General features: G+C 35.1%; 1 protein-coding gene across 2 annotated transcripts; it reads left to right on the forward strand.

Annotated features, from left to right (window-relative positions):
* Window positions 1-1,845: 1,845 nt before the first annotated feature.
* On the forward strand, window positions 1,846-9,109 carry LOC6648026 (esterase B1). 2 transcript variants are annotated; one of them, XM_002070320.4, is made up of 4 exons: window positions 1,846-2,311; window positions 6,838-7,150; window positions 7,216-8,100; window positions 8,163-9,108. In XM_002070320.4, the coding sequence occupies exons 1-4, from the start codon at window positions 2,265-2,267 to the stop codon at window positions 8,682-8,684; spliced, it is 1,767 nt and encodes a 588-aa protein (XP_002070356.3). In that variant the 5' UTR covers window positions 1,846-2,264; the 3' UTR covers window positions 8,685-9,108. The 2 variants fall into 2 exon arrangements, with proteins under 2 accessions (XP_002070356.3, XP_046869505.1); XM_047013549.1 differs by lacking the exon at window positions 1,846-2,311 and adding an exon at window positions 6,475-6,713 and having other exon boundaries at window positions 8,163-9,109.
* Window positions 9,110-16,403: the final 7,294 nt, after the last annotated feature.

Consider the following 16,403-nt stretch of genomic DNA (forward strand, 5'->3'; position numbering starts at 1 on the left):
CGACTGGGGCTGCACTTCACCTGGCTCAATTATTTGTATGCCAAGTGCATGACAACTCTCTGTTCTAGCCCTGTTCGTTTGTAGTCTCATTGCATAATTTATGGTCTCGACAGGACCCCCACACAAACACACACACACACTCACACACACTCACACTGGAGGAGTATGTTAACTGAAAACTCAAGTTGCCAATGGTACTGGGAATATAATTTAAATTTAATGTCGGTTCTTGCTATGTGCTATTCATATTCAAGACCGACAAAGCCGACTAGAAGTAAATAAAACAGATAGAGATAGAAAGAGAAGAGAGAGGTTCAATTATATTTCACTTTTAGTTCCACAAACGCATAACAAATTTGATGAACTATCGCATAGACCTGTTCAATTAGCGACTTCATGCTTCTGGCTCGTCAACTTTTTTAATTGTTCAATTACGGGACTACAAAAAGTATTTTAAAATTATATATACATATACGTGATCTAGTATGAACTGGGTGTTCCCAGATAATCCATTGATAATTTGTTATAGCAAAGAAATACTCTTCAGAAAAGTCCTTAATTAAAGCAGATGAAATATTTTCTCAAGATATCTATAAAAAATGTATAAATTGTTTGTACTAAAGGAGACAAAAGCCTTAAATTCTAGTTTGTATTCCAGACAGAAATACAATCAAGAGTCTTTACTGGATATATAGTCATCAAACCGAGTATTAACCAATGCAAAAATAGCCGACCAAACACCCTGTATTTATAAAAAATCAGAATTTCTTTTGTTTATATCTATTTTTTGCCAGTTTCCGTTTTGTTTTTTGTTATATATTTTTTAACATGGTAGTTTGCGTGGCTAAAAAACAATAAAATGATACAATTTGAATTGTATTGTGTAATTTAGTTAATAAGTAACTATTATATGTTATGGCATATCAATCATCCCCTCCCCTTTCACTGATGTATTTTCATTAGCCATTTCGAGTAATGTTTTGGTCAATATTTCTAGTAATTGATGTTATCGTACATTGCATAAGGTGAATCGTTGTAATTGGCTTTAACCATCAGTCAATTCTATTGATTTCTGTTCTTTTTATTTCGTGTATGAATGAATAGGAACAAAACAACAAGTTGCATTCAATTAAAATAAAACAGTTGCTCTTAAAATAGATTAAGGGTAAGTAATTCTTAACAGTAAACTAGACTAATTTTTGTCTACTTGGGAAAGCAAAAGAATATGCTTTTGTAAATTGCAATTGCCACATTTCTAATCAAAATTTCAAACAAAGGTTTGGAAGTCACTAATTAATGAACAATATTATCCTGATGATACAATGAGAATATAGGAACAATTCATTTGATTTATAAAGCTAACGAAAAGGAAGAAAGAACTACAAGGCAAACCATCGAGAAAGTCAAATAGCAACAATAACGATAACAATTAAGCGACGTACTACAACGCCATAAACAATAATAAATAAAAGAGAAAAAAAAAAGTTCAACAACAAAAACGATAACGTTTAAACAAAACATCGGCGCCCAGCATGGGAAGCAGGCAAATTCACTCGAGTAGACAAAATGCCAAAGGCATTTGAGCGTACACACACATACAGTGAGAGTTTACACATACTGATATGCAAAGAGCTAGAATATCACTCATACGACCCCATAGCCCCACACAAATGAGTAAATGAGTGGAAAAATCAGCGGCAGCTCTTTTAGAGAGTCACAAACAAACACTAACAGCCGACCGTCCAGCAGTCCGAACGTCCGAGCATTCACACACACACACAGACAGACATACCCACAACCATCGCACACTAAACTTAGCCGGCGCTTACTTAAAGTGTTCAGTTGACGAGCAGCCCCTGAAGTAAAACGAACATACAACTCTTGATCCAGCCTTAGAGACTAAGGCCTGGCAATAGCCTCAAGCATTATAATCAGTGTAAATTAAATTAAAAATTTAAAAAAGTGGACAAGCAACAAATGAACCAATTAAATTCTACACAGTGAATCAAACAGAAAAAAACAAAAAATAAAATTTATTATTTATATCAGTTGTAAATCTGAAAAGTCAAGGAATTTACAACAGGATAAGCCATCTGGCACTATTCGCGTAACGCATACGCCGCGTGGGGCACATTGTTTTTATAGATTTATTAGTTACAATTTGTGCCGATTTGTGTGTGGTGTGTGTGATTGTGCGCCTAGGTGTGTGTGTGTGTGTGGTTATCGGCAAAGGAATCGATTCGCAAGCGTGAGACCGCAACAAGATGTCATTTGATATAGCCATTGCCGATCAGATGCGCATTGCATTGAAGTAAGTTGAACTTTATACCTTTTTTGCGGGTTTACATTTACTAGAACAACAAAATTATATAAATAAATTGTTCTAAAGAAAAGGGGTTGATTTTATTGACCTTGGTCTATATAAAACTACTCAATTTAATTAAGATTTCTACTAGAACTAAAACTGGTTTTACTTTTGTTCTACCTTGAAAAATATTTCCTCGTGCGGGGTAATCATGTTTAAAATCTTATATATTTGTAAATAAATGTGTGTTTACATATTTGAATTCAATAGAAATTTGTGATTTCATGTAAAAATCTGGGTCGACTTTTGTTTTTATTTGCCATGTCTCTCATAATTGAACTGTCTGACACTCTGACTATCAGCTTTTGCAGTTTTACGTTCAATTGTCCTCAACCTCTCTGTAATGTCGAACTCAAGTCGAAGACGTGGCTCAATTTTTCTTTTATAGAAGTCTTATCGTCGACGTTCAGCCTACGAACACATATAAAAGTAATAAAAATCTAAAATATTTTGCGTCAAAAGTCAGGCCCACAAATATGAACTTATCAGCTGATGAGACAGCAGATGTGAATTCGAAAATCCGGGTCTAATAAATATGTATTTATAAACTTGATAAGAACTCATATTTCATAAATGCTTCGCCTTTCGGTCTCACACTCTTCTTGCTTGCGCTCTCGAAATGCATCCGCATATGTCTGCAAGGCCAAGATTATATGTACATTATATTTAGAGGCTATGATAGAAAACGTCTGTCTAGAGTCAATAAATTGACCTCTTTGATGATGATGATGATGATGATGATGTTGGTCTGATGAGTCGTTGGTGTACCTTGCACCCGGGACGACGTTGTGTATGTTTTTGATAATCAGCAATCAGTTGCTGCTACTCAATTAAACAACACTGAAAATAAAATTTATAAGAATTATTTAGGCATAGCCTGTCTCCTGATAAGAGATGGCAAAACGAAAAACAGCGGTTCGATTCTTATTAATTATGTACTGATAAGTTTTGCCAGGTTTTATATACATATGTACATAAATACAAATATGGGCGCTTAGACTTGTAGTCGTGTGTCATATCATTAGTTCTTTTAGGGCGGAGTTTTTGCTTTCAAGTGCGTCATAAATTTATGACTTAACACATGATTTTCCATTACTTAGTTCATTATCAAAATTGTGAAATTACAATTTTTGTACTTTATCACATAATTTTGGTTGCGATCGTGCCTAAAATGCCAAGGTTGGGTCAATTTGCAGCGTTTGCATAAAGTGTGTTTTTCTTTATTCATCTCTTTTTTTTTGCTGCTTTAAATTTTTATATGGAAAATGTGCTTAGAGAACAGGTCTGTCGAACTGAGTTCAATGGCCAAGAGCAGCAATGCCAAAATGCATGCGATATGTACATACATATATGTATTTATTGGTAATTTTAAGTAGCAAATATCCATAAATCTCTAATGGCAAAATGTTAGTCATAAATTTTAAGAATTTTTGCAGAAATATCTAAATGAAATATGACCCAGAAAAATAAACAAAAAACAGAGAGAGAGAAAGAGAAACAGGGAGAGAACTTTCTAAAAGGGAATCAAATTGAAGTCGTTAAAAATATATTCAAGATTTGGTTGTTTCTTTTTATGAAGGGTTTATGCAGTCTTAAAATTTTAAACATATATTTCATGTCCTTTTCATATGTATTATTTTCAACTTGATTGCTAGTTTAAGTATCAACTCCATGACTAAGACTCGTTCTACGAAATTGCCACTAGAATACTATATGACCGAGGATAATTGTTGTAAAATTTTAAATTGCTGCTAAAAGTTGTGACTACTGGTTTTTTAATGGCTGATTTTATACCGAGCAAAGATCAAATTTATTTCGAATACGTTTAATTTCTTGTCTTGTCGTAAAACATTGCATTGCATTGCTTTTTGCATCCTCTTCAAAACTATTCCAATTACAGTGGTTAATTCAAAACATGAACAAATTTGATCAAGAAGTATTTCAGAATGAAAATATTTAATGTTAGAACACAATAAATTAATCTTGAGAAGTTGTTTTATTTACATTATGTTCACTGATGTTGATATTGTAGTTATCGATGACCATAGACCTCTTTCAAGTGGCTTGACAGGCACACCCCTTTGGCGTTTTGGCAATCCTTTGCAGGATGATCTGCATCTATCGACCTGAAGGGCTAATCCTTAAGAGAAAGCTTGGGACGATTGTCGTTCTATATTTTTAGTATAGTAAATATTTTGCATAGAATACAAAATAGGTATACCAACAACAATTTCTACCATTTCCACAATCGTTATTTTTGGAAAAATTTGTTTTCAAATATTTCCTTTTCGCACATTCAATTTAGCATTTACAAACATTTTATTTTCTATTTGATTTGGCTTTCATCAAGCTGCATATTGAAAAACAAGCGAAAAAAAAAAAATATGAAAATTCAATAAAAATATTTGATATCAATGATAGCTTTAATATTTCCATCTATGTAGGTTTTCCCCTCTCACCCAAGGTCTTTTTGCATTGGTTTTTGTGCATTACTTTACACTTGATTGCATGAAATTGATAAATGGAAAATTCGCATCATCTCACTCTTTTTTTATTTTGTGTATTTTTGGCAAACAAATATTAAAAATTTTCTCAAGCAAAATGCCAATGACCTGCATACAAAAATTAATGTATATAGAAATATACTATATTGTAAAATATTATTGATTGATTTTATGCCAAAAATTTTCCTTTTCCTGACTTTGCTTTGTATTGAAAAGAAAATTTACGGTTTCTTAATATAAATAGTTTCCGGTTTCCATTAGCAATTAAATGCAAAAGAAAACGTACATATAATTTGTTAATTAAATAGAACAAATTTTGCTAGATGTTTATTTTCATTTGTGCATTAATAGATTTTCATAATCCACTTGGCAAAATTTTGATTTCTTTAAATTTAGTTAATTTGCCAGTTAAGTAAACGAGCAGTCCTCGGTAGATGAGTTGTCTAAGTGGCCCAGTCATTTAGTAAACTGAACAACGAGGATCCGGGTTCGAATCCCAGGCTAGTGTATGGATGAAGTTTTCGTCTAAGCCGAAGGCCTTAGTTGCCAGTGCTTGTAAAATATAGTTAGGTTGATAGTTTATAACTATATCCTATACTTTAATAATAATAATAATAATAATAATAAAAAAAAAAGTAAACGAGTTCTTTCTTTTTTTTTTTTTTCTTTATTGCTGTGTACATAAAATGAAGATATGAAGATAATTATTATTTAACTACAATCTTGGCTCTGTGAGCATGACCTTGACCATTTATACAAAGTGGAATCGAACAATTAGCACTTCATATTCATAATTAACACACATTTGGAAGAGAGCTCTGAGCATTCGGGTACTTGCATTTATCGGAAAATCCGATTCTAACTTAAAGTCCCCTCAAGGTTCCACACGGCAGCTGCTAATTAATTGCTTCGACTTTCTGTATTTACTACTCCAAAGTAGTACTACCGAGCATTCCAAAATGATTTGTGGCCATATAAATTGTCTATATGTGTGCGTATTATAGTATTTTCTGCGTGTATTTTTGTGTTTGGTTTGCTTTTTATATTTTTTGCCATATACGTAATCTGAAATCTTTGTTAAGCATCATAGCAGAAACGTATCGGTCTGTTGTAGATCGGCTCACGCGTCGTTTAGCGCGCACGTTTCTAAATAGAAACGCACTTGAAATATAAATGGGGCACGCCTCCACGGCATTTGGGAAATAAACACTGTATTTATGGATATATGATGCTCTACCTCATGGGAACAGCTCTCAGACAGTAATGAAACAAGCGCATAATTATTTAAACATTTTTGAGCAATATTTCGAGGTGACTTCGAACTGAGCTTAGAAACATAAAAAATGCAATAAGAGTAAGTAAGATTGCATATTGCTGATTTTGAAATAGAAGATAAAAAATCTGTAGAAATATCTTTTAATACACCAAGTCTATTTGGATTTGTTGGAAGATGGAATATTATCTCTTTGTTATCTCTTCGAATCTATTTCTTCAAGTTTTTAAAGTGAAAGTTATATAAATTCAGACTCAGTTTCTTTGAGTTTTTAATCAACACAAATTTAATTAGATCAATTTTATTTAATCTTCAATAACATAAATTGATTTATTCCCCAGATATCTATGTTTTTAGTTACTCAACAAATTATAAATCCACTTACGTTTTCTTACTGTAGATCACTTTGTGAGTCTCTATTGTCCGATCACTTTTTTGTTCAGTTAGTTTATGTTTTCTTTTGTTTACGTGCTAATCGAAAATTCGCAAAAATAAGGAAAAAAAATACTAGAAAATCGATCTTGGGAAATTGTTGTTTACAAAACCAAACTGAAGAGCGCTCTCTTTTGGGGTACTAAATGTTTGATTTTTTGCATTTGTTTGTCATTTAGCTATGTACACACAGAACAAAAAGTGAAAAGTTGTTTAGATTTTTTGCTAACAAAGAGTTTTGCTTTTTTTTTTTGATTTTCCAGCTACGTCAAGTTCAAGACAAAGCAACAGCGCCTTCGCAGCAATGACAAAGTCATTGCGGATACGATATATGGCAAAGTAAAGGGCGTTAAATGGCAATCGATCTATGGGAATAATTATTATAGTTTCGAGGGTATACCATTTGCCAAGCCGCCGGTGGGTGATTTGCGTTTCAAGGCGCCCGTTGAACCGGATCATTGGACAGAAGTGAAGCGTTGCACCCGGGAACGAACAAAGCCATGTCAGGTGAATATTGTGATGAACATGGTGCAGGGCAGCGAGGATTGTCTTTATCTCAATGTCTACACAAGAGAGGTAAGAAAGCCCATCTAATAAAAAATGGATTAAGTCTAAATCTATGCTTTGTTTGTTCTCTTCAGTTACATCCTCAGAAACCATTGCCCGTTTTGGTTTGGATCTATGGTGGCGGCTTTCAAATGGGCGAAGCTTCGCGTGATCTCTACAGTCCTGACTACTTCATGATGGAGCATGTGGTTCTCATATCTATTTCATATCGCCTGGGTGCTTTAGGTTTTCTTACTCTGGAAGACGAGGAATTAGATGTGCCCGGCAACGCTGGACTCAAGGATCAAGTCATGGCCTTACGTTGGGTTAAAAACAATTGCCAATTCTTTGGTGGTGATCCGAATAATATTACGGTTTTCGGTGAGAGCGCAGGAGGAGCTTCTACACACTACATGACTCTGACGGAACAGACACGTGATCTCTTTCACAAGGCAGTGATAATGTCGGGATCGGCCATAGCTCCCTGGTCCATAACTCCACAATTCAATTGGGCCTATCGGTTGGCCCAGGCTACAGGATATACTGGCGAACAGAATGATCGTCAGGTCTTGGCACATTTAAAGAAAACTAAAGCAAGCATCATGTTAAAGGTGGCAGATGATATCATAACCATGGAAGAGCGGCATCAACGCAAAGTTATGTTCAGCTTTGGACCCAGTGTTGAGCCATATGATTCTCCACATTGTGTGATACCGAAACCTCCCCTCGAGATGATGCGTAATTGTTGGGGCAATAGTATACCCATGGTTGTGGGTGGCAATTCCTTTGAGGGTCTTCTCATGTTCCCCGAGGTGCGAAAATGGCCAGATTTATTATGCCACTTGGGTGAATGTGAATACTTGGCCCCAGAAGATGCCGGGCTGAATGAGGAACAGCGGCGAGCATTTGGCAAACAATTGAAAGCCCTTTACTTTGGTGATAAGAAACCAAGTCGTGAAACGATACTCCAATATAGTGATGTAAGTTTAAGGGATTACAAATTAAATGAATTATATTTATCTTTTATTTTCTGTCTTTTTAGCTATTTTCATATAAATATTTTTGGCATGCCATACAACGTACATTACTCTCACGGGTTCATCACGCCTCGAAAGCTCCAACGTTTCTATATCGTTTCGATTTCGATTCCAAGCACTTTAATACCATGAGAATTATCACCTGCGGACGCAAAGTGCGTGGCACTTGTCATGGGGATGATTTGTCTTATATATTCTATAATGCGGCTGCCAAAAAACTTAAACGTCGCACAGCGGAGTTCAAGACGATACATCGTTTTATCTCCATGCTGGTGCAGTTCGCCGCCTGTGGAGATCCAAATATTCCCCTGATCAGACACGACCATGATCACAATCACGATCATGATATGCACAGCGATGCACCTGGACCAGATGGAGAGCCAGAAGTCTGGTTACCCATCTCCAGTGAGGATAAAGTGTTTAAATGTTTGAACATTTCCCATGATGTGCAAGTGATTGATTTGCCTGAGGCAGAGAAATTACGTATTTGGGATAGCATGTATGTGGATAGAAGACTTTTGTATTGAACTTGCAAATTCACACTCTATGTAGCTCTCTCGCTCTCTCTCTCTCTTCCACTACCTCTCTCACTTTGCCCCATTTAGCTGTAGGCCAAAACAACATATCGTTAGTTATTTGTAGTAGATATCTAAGCTGGCCCTGAGGTGGCTTTAAAACCACATTTAATGTACACAAAGCTCTCAAACATGTAAATAGCCTTTATCCTGCTTAGTTTGTAAGAATAATCACAGCAACAAGAACAACAACAAGAACCCTCAAAGAAAAACAACAAGAAAAATATTTAAAAAGTGGGGGGAAAAAAAACTCTTGAGCTTAATATTTTACATACAAATTCATTTTACACAATTTCTGAATATGTCGATTTTAGTTTTAGTTTGTATTGTTTAAATGGCCAGAAGCGAATAAAAATATCAAATACTGAATAAATATTTGACAAAAAATAAACAAAAAATCTGTAAAGGAATATTATATTTCTAAACAAAATATTTACAAAGACTTTTTTGATCAAAGCGAATTATATTTTTTTATCTAATAATAAAATACAGCAATGAAATTGTTTTTATGTACAAATTGGTGTTAAAAATGTTTATATGTTAAAGTTTTTAGGTGGAATTAAAGTTAAGTATTATTTGCTATAAATTTAAATTGCCTTGCCAGAGTCAAAGGACAGCTGTTTATTTTCTCTCGGTGATAAAGCATACTCTAAAATAAACTTGAGCTAATTGTTGGCAATGTTTTAAATATACCGTTCGTTTAATAGACCAATATTTTGCGCTTGCCTCAGATGTCAGTTCTTTAGTTGTGCTTAGACCACTTTATCAAGTTGTAAATTGAAATATTTAACTTTTAAACGACCTACAATTTTAGTTTTCCAACGCGCCAAGGAAATTTTAGTAGGATTTTCTAAACACATTCCCTTTGATATCGGCGGCTGAAATTGATCTGATTATTTATATTGATTATAATCAGGCTTTTTTACAAAAACCCAAACATAAAGCCCAGCCATAAAGTATGCAACGTGTTATGATATTAAAAATACTTAAATGCTCAAACCTGACAATATTAACACCTGCCGGCACACGAGGCACAGGCACAAACTCATACATGGACAAATGGAAAGCTGTCAAGCGAAAAAGCCGAAAGCCTGTGCACACCTGCCGATAGATAGACGACCATACACACTTACACACTCACACACACATGCACTCCAAAACACGCACACTCATTTATAAATTTTAGGTATATCAATGGGTCGACGTCGTCAGGAGACGCGCTTTAATGCCTAACATGGACGTGGAAAGGCAAATGCTTAGCCCCATTTGAACTTCCCTCCGACTCTAACTACGCTCATGAATTCTGCTGTAATGACAACAACAAGAACAACCACCATATTTGGTTTATGCTTGTGGTAACTTCAAAGGAGGCTAAAAAAACAATGCACACCGGTTCGTACCCAGCCAGCCAACCACCCAACCCACCGACCTGTACACCATCTTTAACAAGAAACATTTCTCTTCACTCCCCGAACCATTAATTGTAATTAAAAACTTACACGTGCTTCACATTTACTAAGCCCCGAATGTTGTGTGATGCTTTTGTTGACCTTTGACCCACCTCTTGAAGGCATTAAATACTTTTTTCTGTTGCTCTGACATTTTGTTTATGTTGTAATATTTTAATTATTATTTACAGTTGCTGCAAAATTATTTATTACTTATTTTTGAATTGCTTTTTTTTGGGGATTTCGAGCAAAGCCCTAAAAGTATGCAACGTTTTGTCAAATTAATATTCATGACAGCAATTAGCGAGTCGATTTTAAAATGTCAAAAAATTTCAGTGAATTAGTGGCTTTAAAAACATTAGAGATTTTCTTGAATTTCTAAAAATATTTAAACATTTTTTATATATTAAAATGTATTCTTTACAATTCAAAGTCAATAATTATCTCTACTTCTTGAAATGCTCACAAATACATTCTAGAAAAAAAATAATATTGTTAACAGAAATTAGTCTTCTACGATAGTTTTAAACTTTAAACACTTTCTTTCATTTCATTCTCAAACTACAACCAAATTAGTCTTCAATAAATACAAATTTAAAGCAAATCCCAGCAAGACATGCGTGTGCCTTGGCTTAAAGTGTGTCAAATGTTTGTAAATTTTTAAAATCCCAGACAATAGTTTTGCCTTGTCACGTGTAGTGAATGCAAATGTGTTGAGTAGGCTAGTCAAATCTTCCTTTTTACCCCTTCTCTCCACTCTCTCTCACTCTTTCTCGTCCTTTGAATTCTCTTGTTAGCCATAAATGTATCTGTATGTGTGTGTCCTGTAATCGAGTCACGAAATGGAATGGAAAAAGTCACGCGAGATTGTTGAACCTGCCGGAAAATTATGACTTTTGTGTGTATGTGAGTGTGTGTGTTTGTGCGTGTGGGTGTCAGGATGTCGCTTAAGGCATATGGGCGTGGCAAGTTCATTTGATTTCCTTTTAAAAATTCATGGGACATTTGTTAAGAAAAAGAGCGCGAAATGATTTTCATAAGCAAGTTTAACAGAATGTTTGTTTCAATGGAATCAGCGATAACAAAAAGTACTCGACATTTCCAAAATTCTCAATTATTAATGAATTTCTTCGAAACAAGTGAAACCCCCATTGAGCATTGAAAACATGACTAAGAAATGTTAGGGGAAAATTTATCGAAAAAGTAAAAATTCGTCAAAATTTTGATTGTTTACAAAAGGCTCCATCTGCTTGCAATCAAAATTATTTTAAAAAGGAAAACAAATATGAAATTTTCTCGTTTCATTGTCAGTGAAATGCTTTCTTACTTGTCAGAAATTATTTTGTATTAATCAAAATCATTTAAAACCGTTCACAATTGTATATCAAAACGCAGACGACAATAGCCTGAAATAGTTTATTTCAATTGATTTAAATGAATTAGAGAAAAGGCAAAAAAACGTGCACGAGATCATTTTCGCTCAATTTATTTATCAAAAAGCTCCCTCTCTGTCTCTGTTTCCCCATGTCTTTCTCTTTCTCCTAGTCGCTTGAACCCTTCGCATTGATCTGTTTCTCTTTTGGTTTTTTTTTTTTCAAAATCTCAAAGCAAAGTCACGAGAGTTTCGCCTAGCCGGGCCAAGGTTATCAAACCTCTCTATGCTGAGAATTCGTTTCTAAACACTCATCATTTCATTAAGTTTAATCAATTCTGATTTAAGTTCAGCGCCATGACATGAACATTCCTCAGTTGCGTGCTTAGACTAACTAACTAAGTAAAGTTTTTTACTAGAACTGACCAGAACTAACAATTATTGCCTTGGTCCCTAAAGTTGAATAGTTAAAAAAAAACCGTTGGCTAAAGCTTTGAAATGCTTTTTGTTTCAAATAAGCTTTTGCTGCTTGAAAACTTTTAAAACAAAGCAACAGGAGGTGTAGGTCCTTGAAGTCAGCTGATGTAATATAAATGTACAAACATAATTTTACTTTTACTTGTTTACCTACACAATTGTTTATCAACACGTGCCAAAGGCACATGACATACAGTTAACGCGTCTCTCTTTCTTTTTTGGTAAGGGGTAAGGCTCGAGATTAGCAAAAATTGAGCTTCTCTTGAAAATTATTTCAAGTATTATCACAAATAATATGACGTACTTCTTGGAAGTGCCATTCCATCTAAATTATGGCTGACTCAACGGCAATTCAAGAACCCCCCAATATAACTTTTTTATAAGTTGGTTATATAGATTACATATGTATGTAGCGATATTGAGGTGTGCTGCATGTCATTCAGACAATGCAATGTTTAACAAATGAAATCACTAATGAGCCATAGCACCTGATCGATAAAGTCTATTATCTTTCGTTGACTTTTTTGGCTGTGGGGACATAGGAAAACGTTTGAGGTCAAAGTCGGTCTCTAACTGTTTTGTATTTGAAATGTAATGTTAATGATTCAGTGCTGTGATTCAATAGGAAAATGCCCCCTATGAAAATGTGTGTGTACACTCTTATCAGCTGATAACCACTTGACGCACTTATGTACATAAATGCACTGAGAAAAAAACTATATATTAAAAATTTAACTAAAATACTGAAATCTTTTACATAGACAGCAGAGTTTATAATATACTGCAGCTCCATCTAATGACAAAATAAACCTATAATACTTATATTTAAATTCATTAGGATACTTCTAAGAGAACCCTCAAAATTCTTCATTGTATCTTTTGATTTACTACTTAAGAGTTCTCAAGGCACCTATAGGGGAATTTGTTAGAGATTCGTTATATCGTTTTACTGTATCCATAATTGTATATTTACAATCTCAACGTATATAATTTTATATATTGTAGCATATACAAAGAATGAAGCCCCTTTTGCGTACATATCGGCGCAATTTGAAAACTACATATATCACCAACAACTTATAAATAAGATAGTCCTGTCTTCATTTCTAAATTGTTTTATCTGCTTGTTTTTTTTAATTGTTGTATCTGCAGTTCTAGCTTCTGGCCGAAAAGCTTAATTGTGAAGGAGTTTACATCCAGAAAAAAGAAGACACGGGGCCAAACAAGGATTCCTTCACCATCTATTCCTCTTTCTTCCTCATCTATTCCCACTCCTTCCTTATCTATTCCTTCTTCTACTCTATCAAAAAACTAACAACTTCCTTCTCTGTCGGCTATCAGAATGTCAGAGGCCTTAATACTAAACTTACTAAACTCTTTGTAGATAGTCTGTCTTTTGATTTTGACCTAATTGTCTTTACTGAGACTTGGTTAAAACCTGACGTTTTTGACGCCACAGTTCTACCCTCTAATTTCAATATTTTTAGACGTGATCGTACTGATCGTAGGGGTGGTGGAGTTCTTATTGCTGTAGATTCCGCCCTATCATCGGGTCTGATAACAATACCTGTCTCAAGTACTATCGAATTTATATGCGTTAAGGTATCTTTTAGTCGTTTTTCCATTTTTGTTACCTGTTCTTACATTCCACCCCAATCGGAATGGCCAACCTATTTACTACACTTAGATTCTATTAAATTTATAGTTGAACTACTTTCTGACAGAGACTTATTAATTGTCCTAGGGGACTTTAACCTGCCCACTATGACTTGGTCAACAGTTAATGGTAGCAAAACGTTGCTGCCCTCTGGGTGTCATGATTTTATTGATGGTCTGCTTGAGCTTTCGTTGGCCCAGCTGAATTCGATTTCTAATACGTCTGGCAGATTTCTGGATCTGATTTTTACTTCTGATCCTAGCTTTTGTGAAGTATCTAGAACTAGTCCAATGGTGTTACCAGAGGATAGTTATCATCCAACTTTAGAGTTATCTATTGAGTTTCCCAGCCGCGAGCCCATCTCCGGGTGTGATCCTACGGTAAGCACCCGATGTTTTCGGAAGACTGACTTTGTCGCACTAAACAATGCCTTTCTTAATACCGATTGGACTAATTTATACACTTGTACGGATATGAATTCCGCCATTTCTTTATTTTATACCACTGTTGACTCGATCTTTAATGACTGTGTACCCCTAGTGTCTCCTGTGGTGACGCAAAAATCACCATGGTTTACGCGGGGGCTGTCAAAACTGAAGAATCTTAAGTCTAGGTATTACAAAAAATATAAAGTCACGGGTCTATCATCGGATCTGTCTCGTTACTTGGTTGCTAAATCGAATTTTATTGTTTCTAATTCTAAATGCTATAATAATTACTTACAACGTTGCAAGTTGCAATTCTCCGAAAATCCTAAAGAGTTCTATAGTTTCGTTAACTCAAAGCGAAATTCTGTCTCCCTTCCATCGTTTGCAGTTTTTAATAATGATTCGGCCTCTTCTGATCAATCTATTTCTAATTTATTTGCTAACTTCTTCTCGACTACGTACATATCTACTAAGTACAACTCTAGCCAGATATATCCATATCCTATAACGAAATCCAACTGTATTCTTAATCCTATTATAACGCAAAGTTCGGTAGCTAAGGAACTAATGACGATTAAGCCGGTATACTCACCGGGCCCAGACGGTATTCCCGCTTGTGTCCTGAGGTTCTGTGCGGAGTCATTGTGCTCGCCTTTACTTAAGCTTTTTGAGTTGTCCGTTACACTGTCCGAGTTTCCAACTATATGGAAGGATTCGTTCATTTTACCTCTTCACAAATGTGGCAATAAATCCGACGTCACTAATTACAGAGGAATTTCTAAATTGTCAGCGATACCTAAACTGTTTGAGAAAATTATGACGTCTCAAATACAGCATTTCTGTAAATCTATTTTTTCGCCATACCAGCATGGGTTTGTCAAGAATAGGTCTACCACAACTAACCTTTTACAGTTTACATCTTTTGTAATCCAAGGTTTTAAGAAACAAAAGCAAACTGATGTTATATATACGGATTTCAGTAAGGCTTTCGATTCGGTAAACCATGCCTTACTATTACATAAGCTGAATTTAGTTGGCTTTCCGGATGCTCTGCTTGCTTGGATTTTACAATATCTAAGCAATAGGAGGCAGAGGGTTCTTTTTAGGTCCTCTCTTTCTAAGATCATTTGTGTTGAATCGGGAGTCCCACAGGGCAGTCACCTTGGCCCATTATTATTTACCATTTTTATTAATGATCTCCCCACCGTTCTTTTAAATTCCAGAGTTCTTATGTATGCCGATGATGTAAAAATCGCTAATCGCATCGTAGACTCTCTCTCATGTCATACCTTGCAAGCTGACCTGAATGCTTTTCAGGGGTGGTGTAGGACTAACTTGTTATCTCTAAACTGTTCTAAGTGCAAAGTTATGTCTTTTTATAGAGGTTCTCCCCAATTAACGAGTTACTTTTTAAATAATTTCCCGTTAGAAAAAATTAATAATACTTCCTTGGTTGTAAAAGATTTGGGGATCTTAATCGACCACAAACTTAGTTTTAATCAGCATATATCGACTACTGTTAGTAGGGCTAAGAGTGTTCTTGGCTTTATGAAGCGCTGGTCGAAGGAGTTCAAGGATCCATATATTACCAAAATACTTTTTACTTCTTTAGTCCGCCCCATATTAGAATATGGATCTTGTGTTTGGTCTCCTCAATATGAGTTTTATCAAAACAAATTAGAATCTGTACAAAAACAGTTTTTACTCTTTGCCCTTCGTGATTTGCGCTGGGATCCAACTGTACAACTTCCATCTTATTCTAGTCGACTTCAGTTAATTAACCTTCCTTCTTTAACTAATCGTAGAACAATGCTTGGTGTAACTTTTCTTTACAAACTTTTGAATGGTGAGATTGACTCTTCCGAGCTGTTGAGCCAAATTAACATTTCTGTTCCATCTAGAAGGACCCGCAATTTCACACCGCTTATACTTCCCACTTGCACAACTAACTATTCTCTGCATGAACCTTTTCGTATACTATGTAGTGACTACAACAGACTTTGGCACGTTATCGGTTCCGAAACATCGCTTCCGGGTATTAAAACTGCGATCTTGTCATTCCTCGCTCGTAATTAGTTGTAATCATCTTTATTTATACCTATCCTGTTTTCTTTTTATATGTAACCTATTATCTCATTACATTTAATATTTTCTATTTCTTTAGTTTAATTTATGTTTATATATGTAATACGCCTATGCCCTTAGGTCGGAGTGGGTAGAGGTTGTAACATTAACTTTACTTAGGGTCATTCGTAACAGGCCCGGGCCTGGTGTCATATGGGCCACTTG

This window comes from Drosophila willistoni, chromosome 3R (genome assembly GCF_018902025.1).
Source record: "Drosophila willistoni isolate 14030-0811.24 chromosome 3R, UCI_dwil_1.1, whole genome shotgun sequence".
NCBI classification, from domain to species: Eukaryota; Metazoa; Arthropoda; class Insecta; order Diptera; family Drosophilidae; genus Drosophila; species Drosophila willistoni.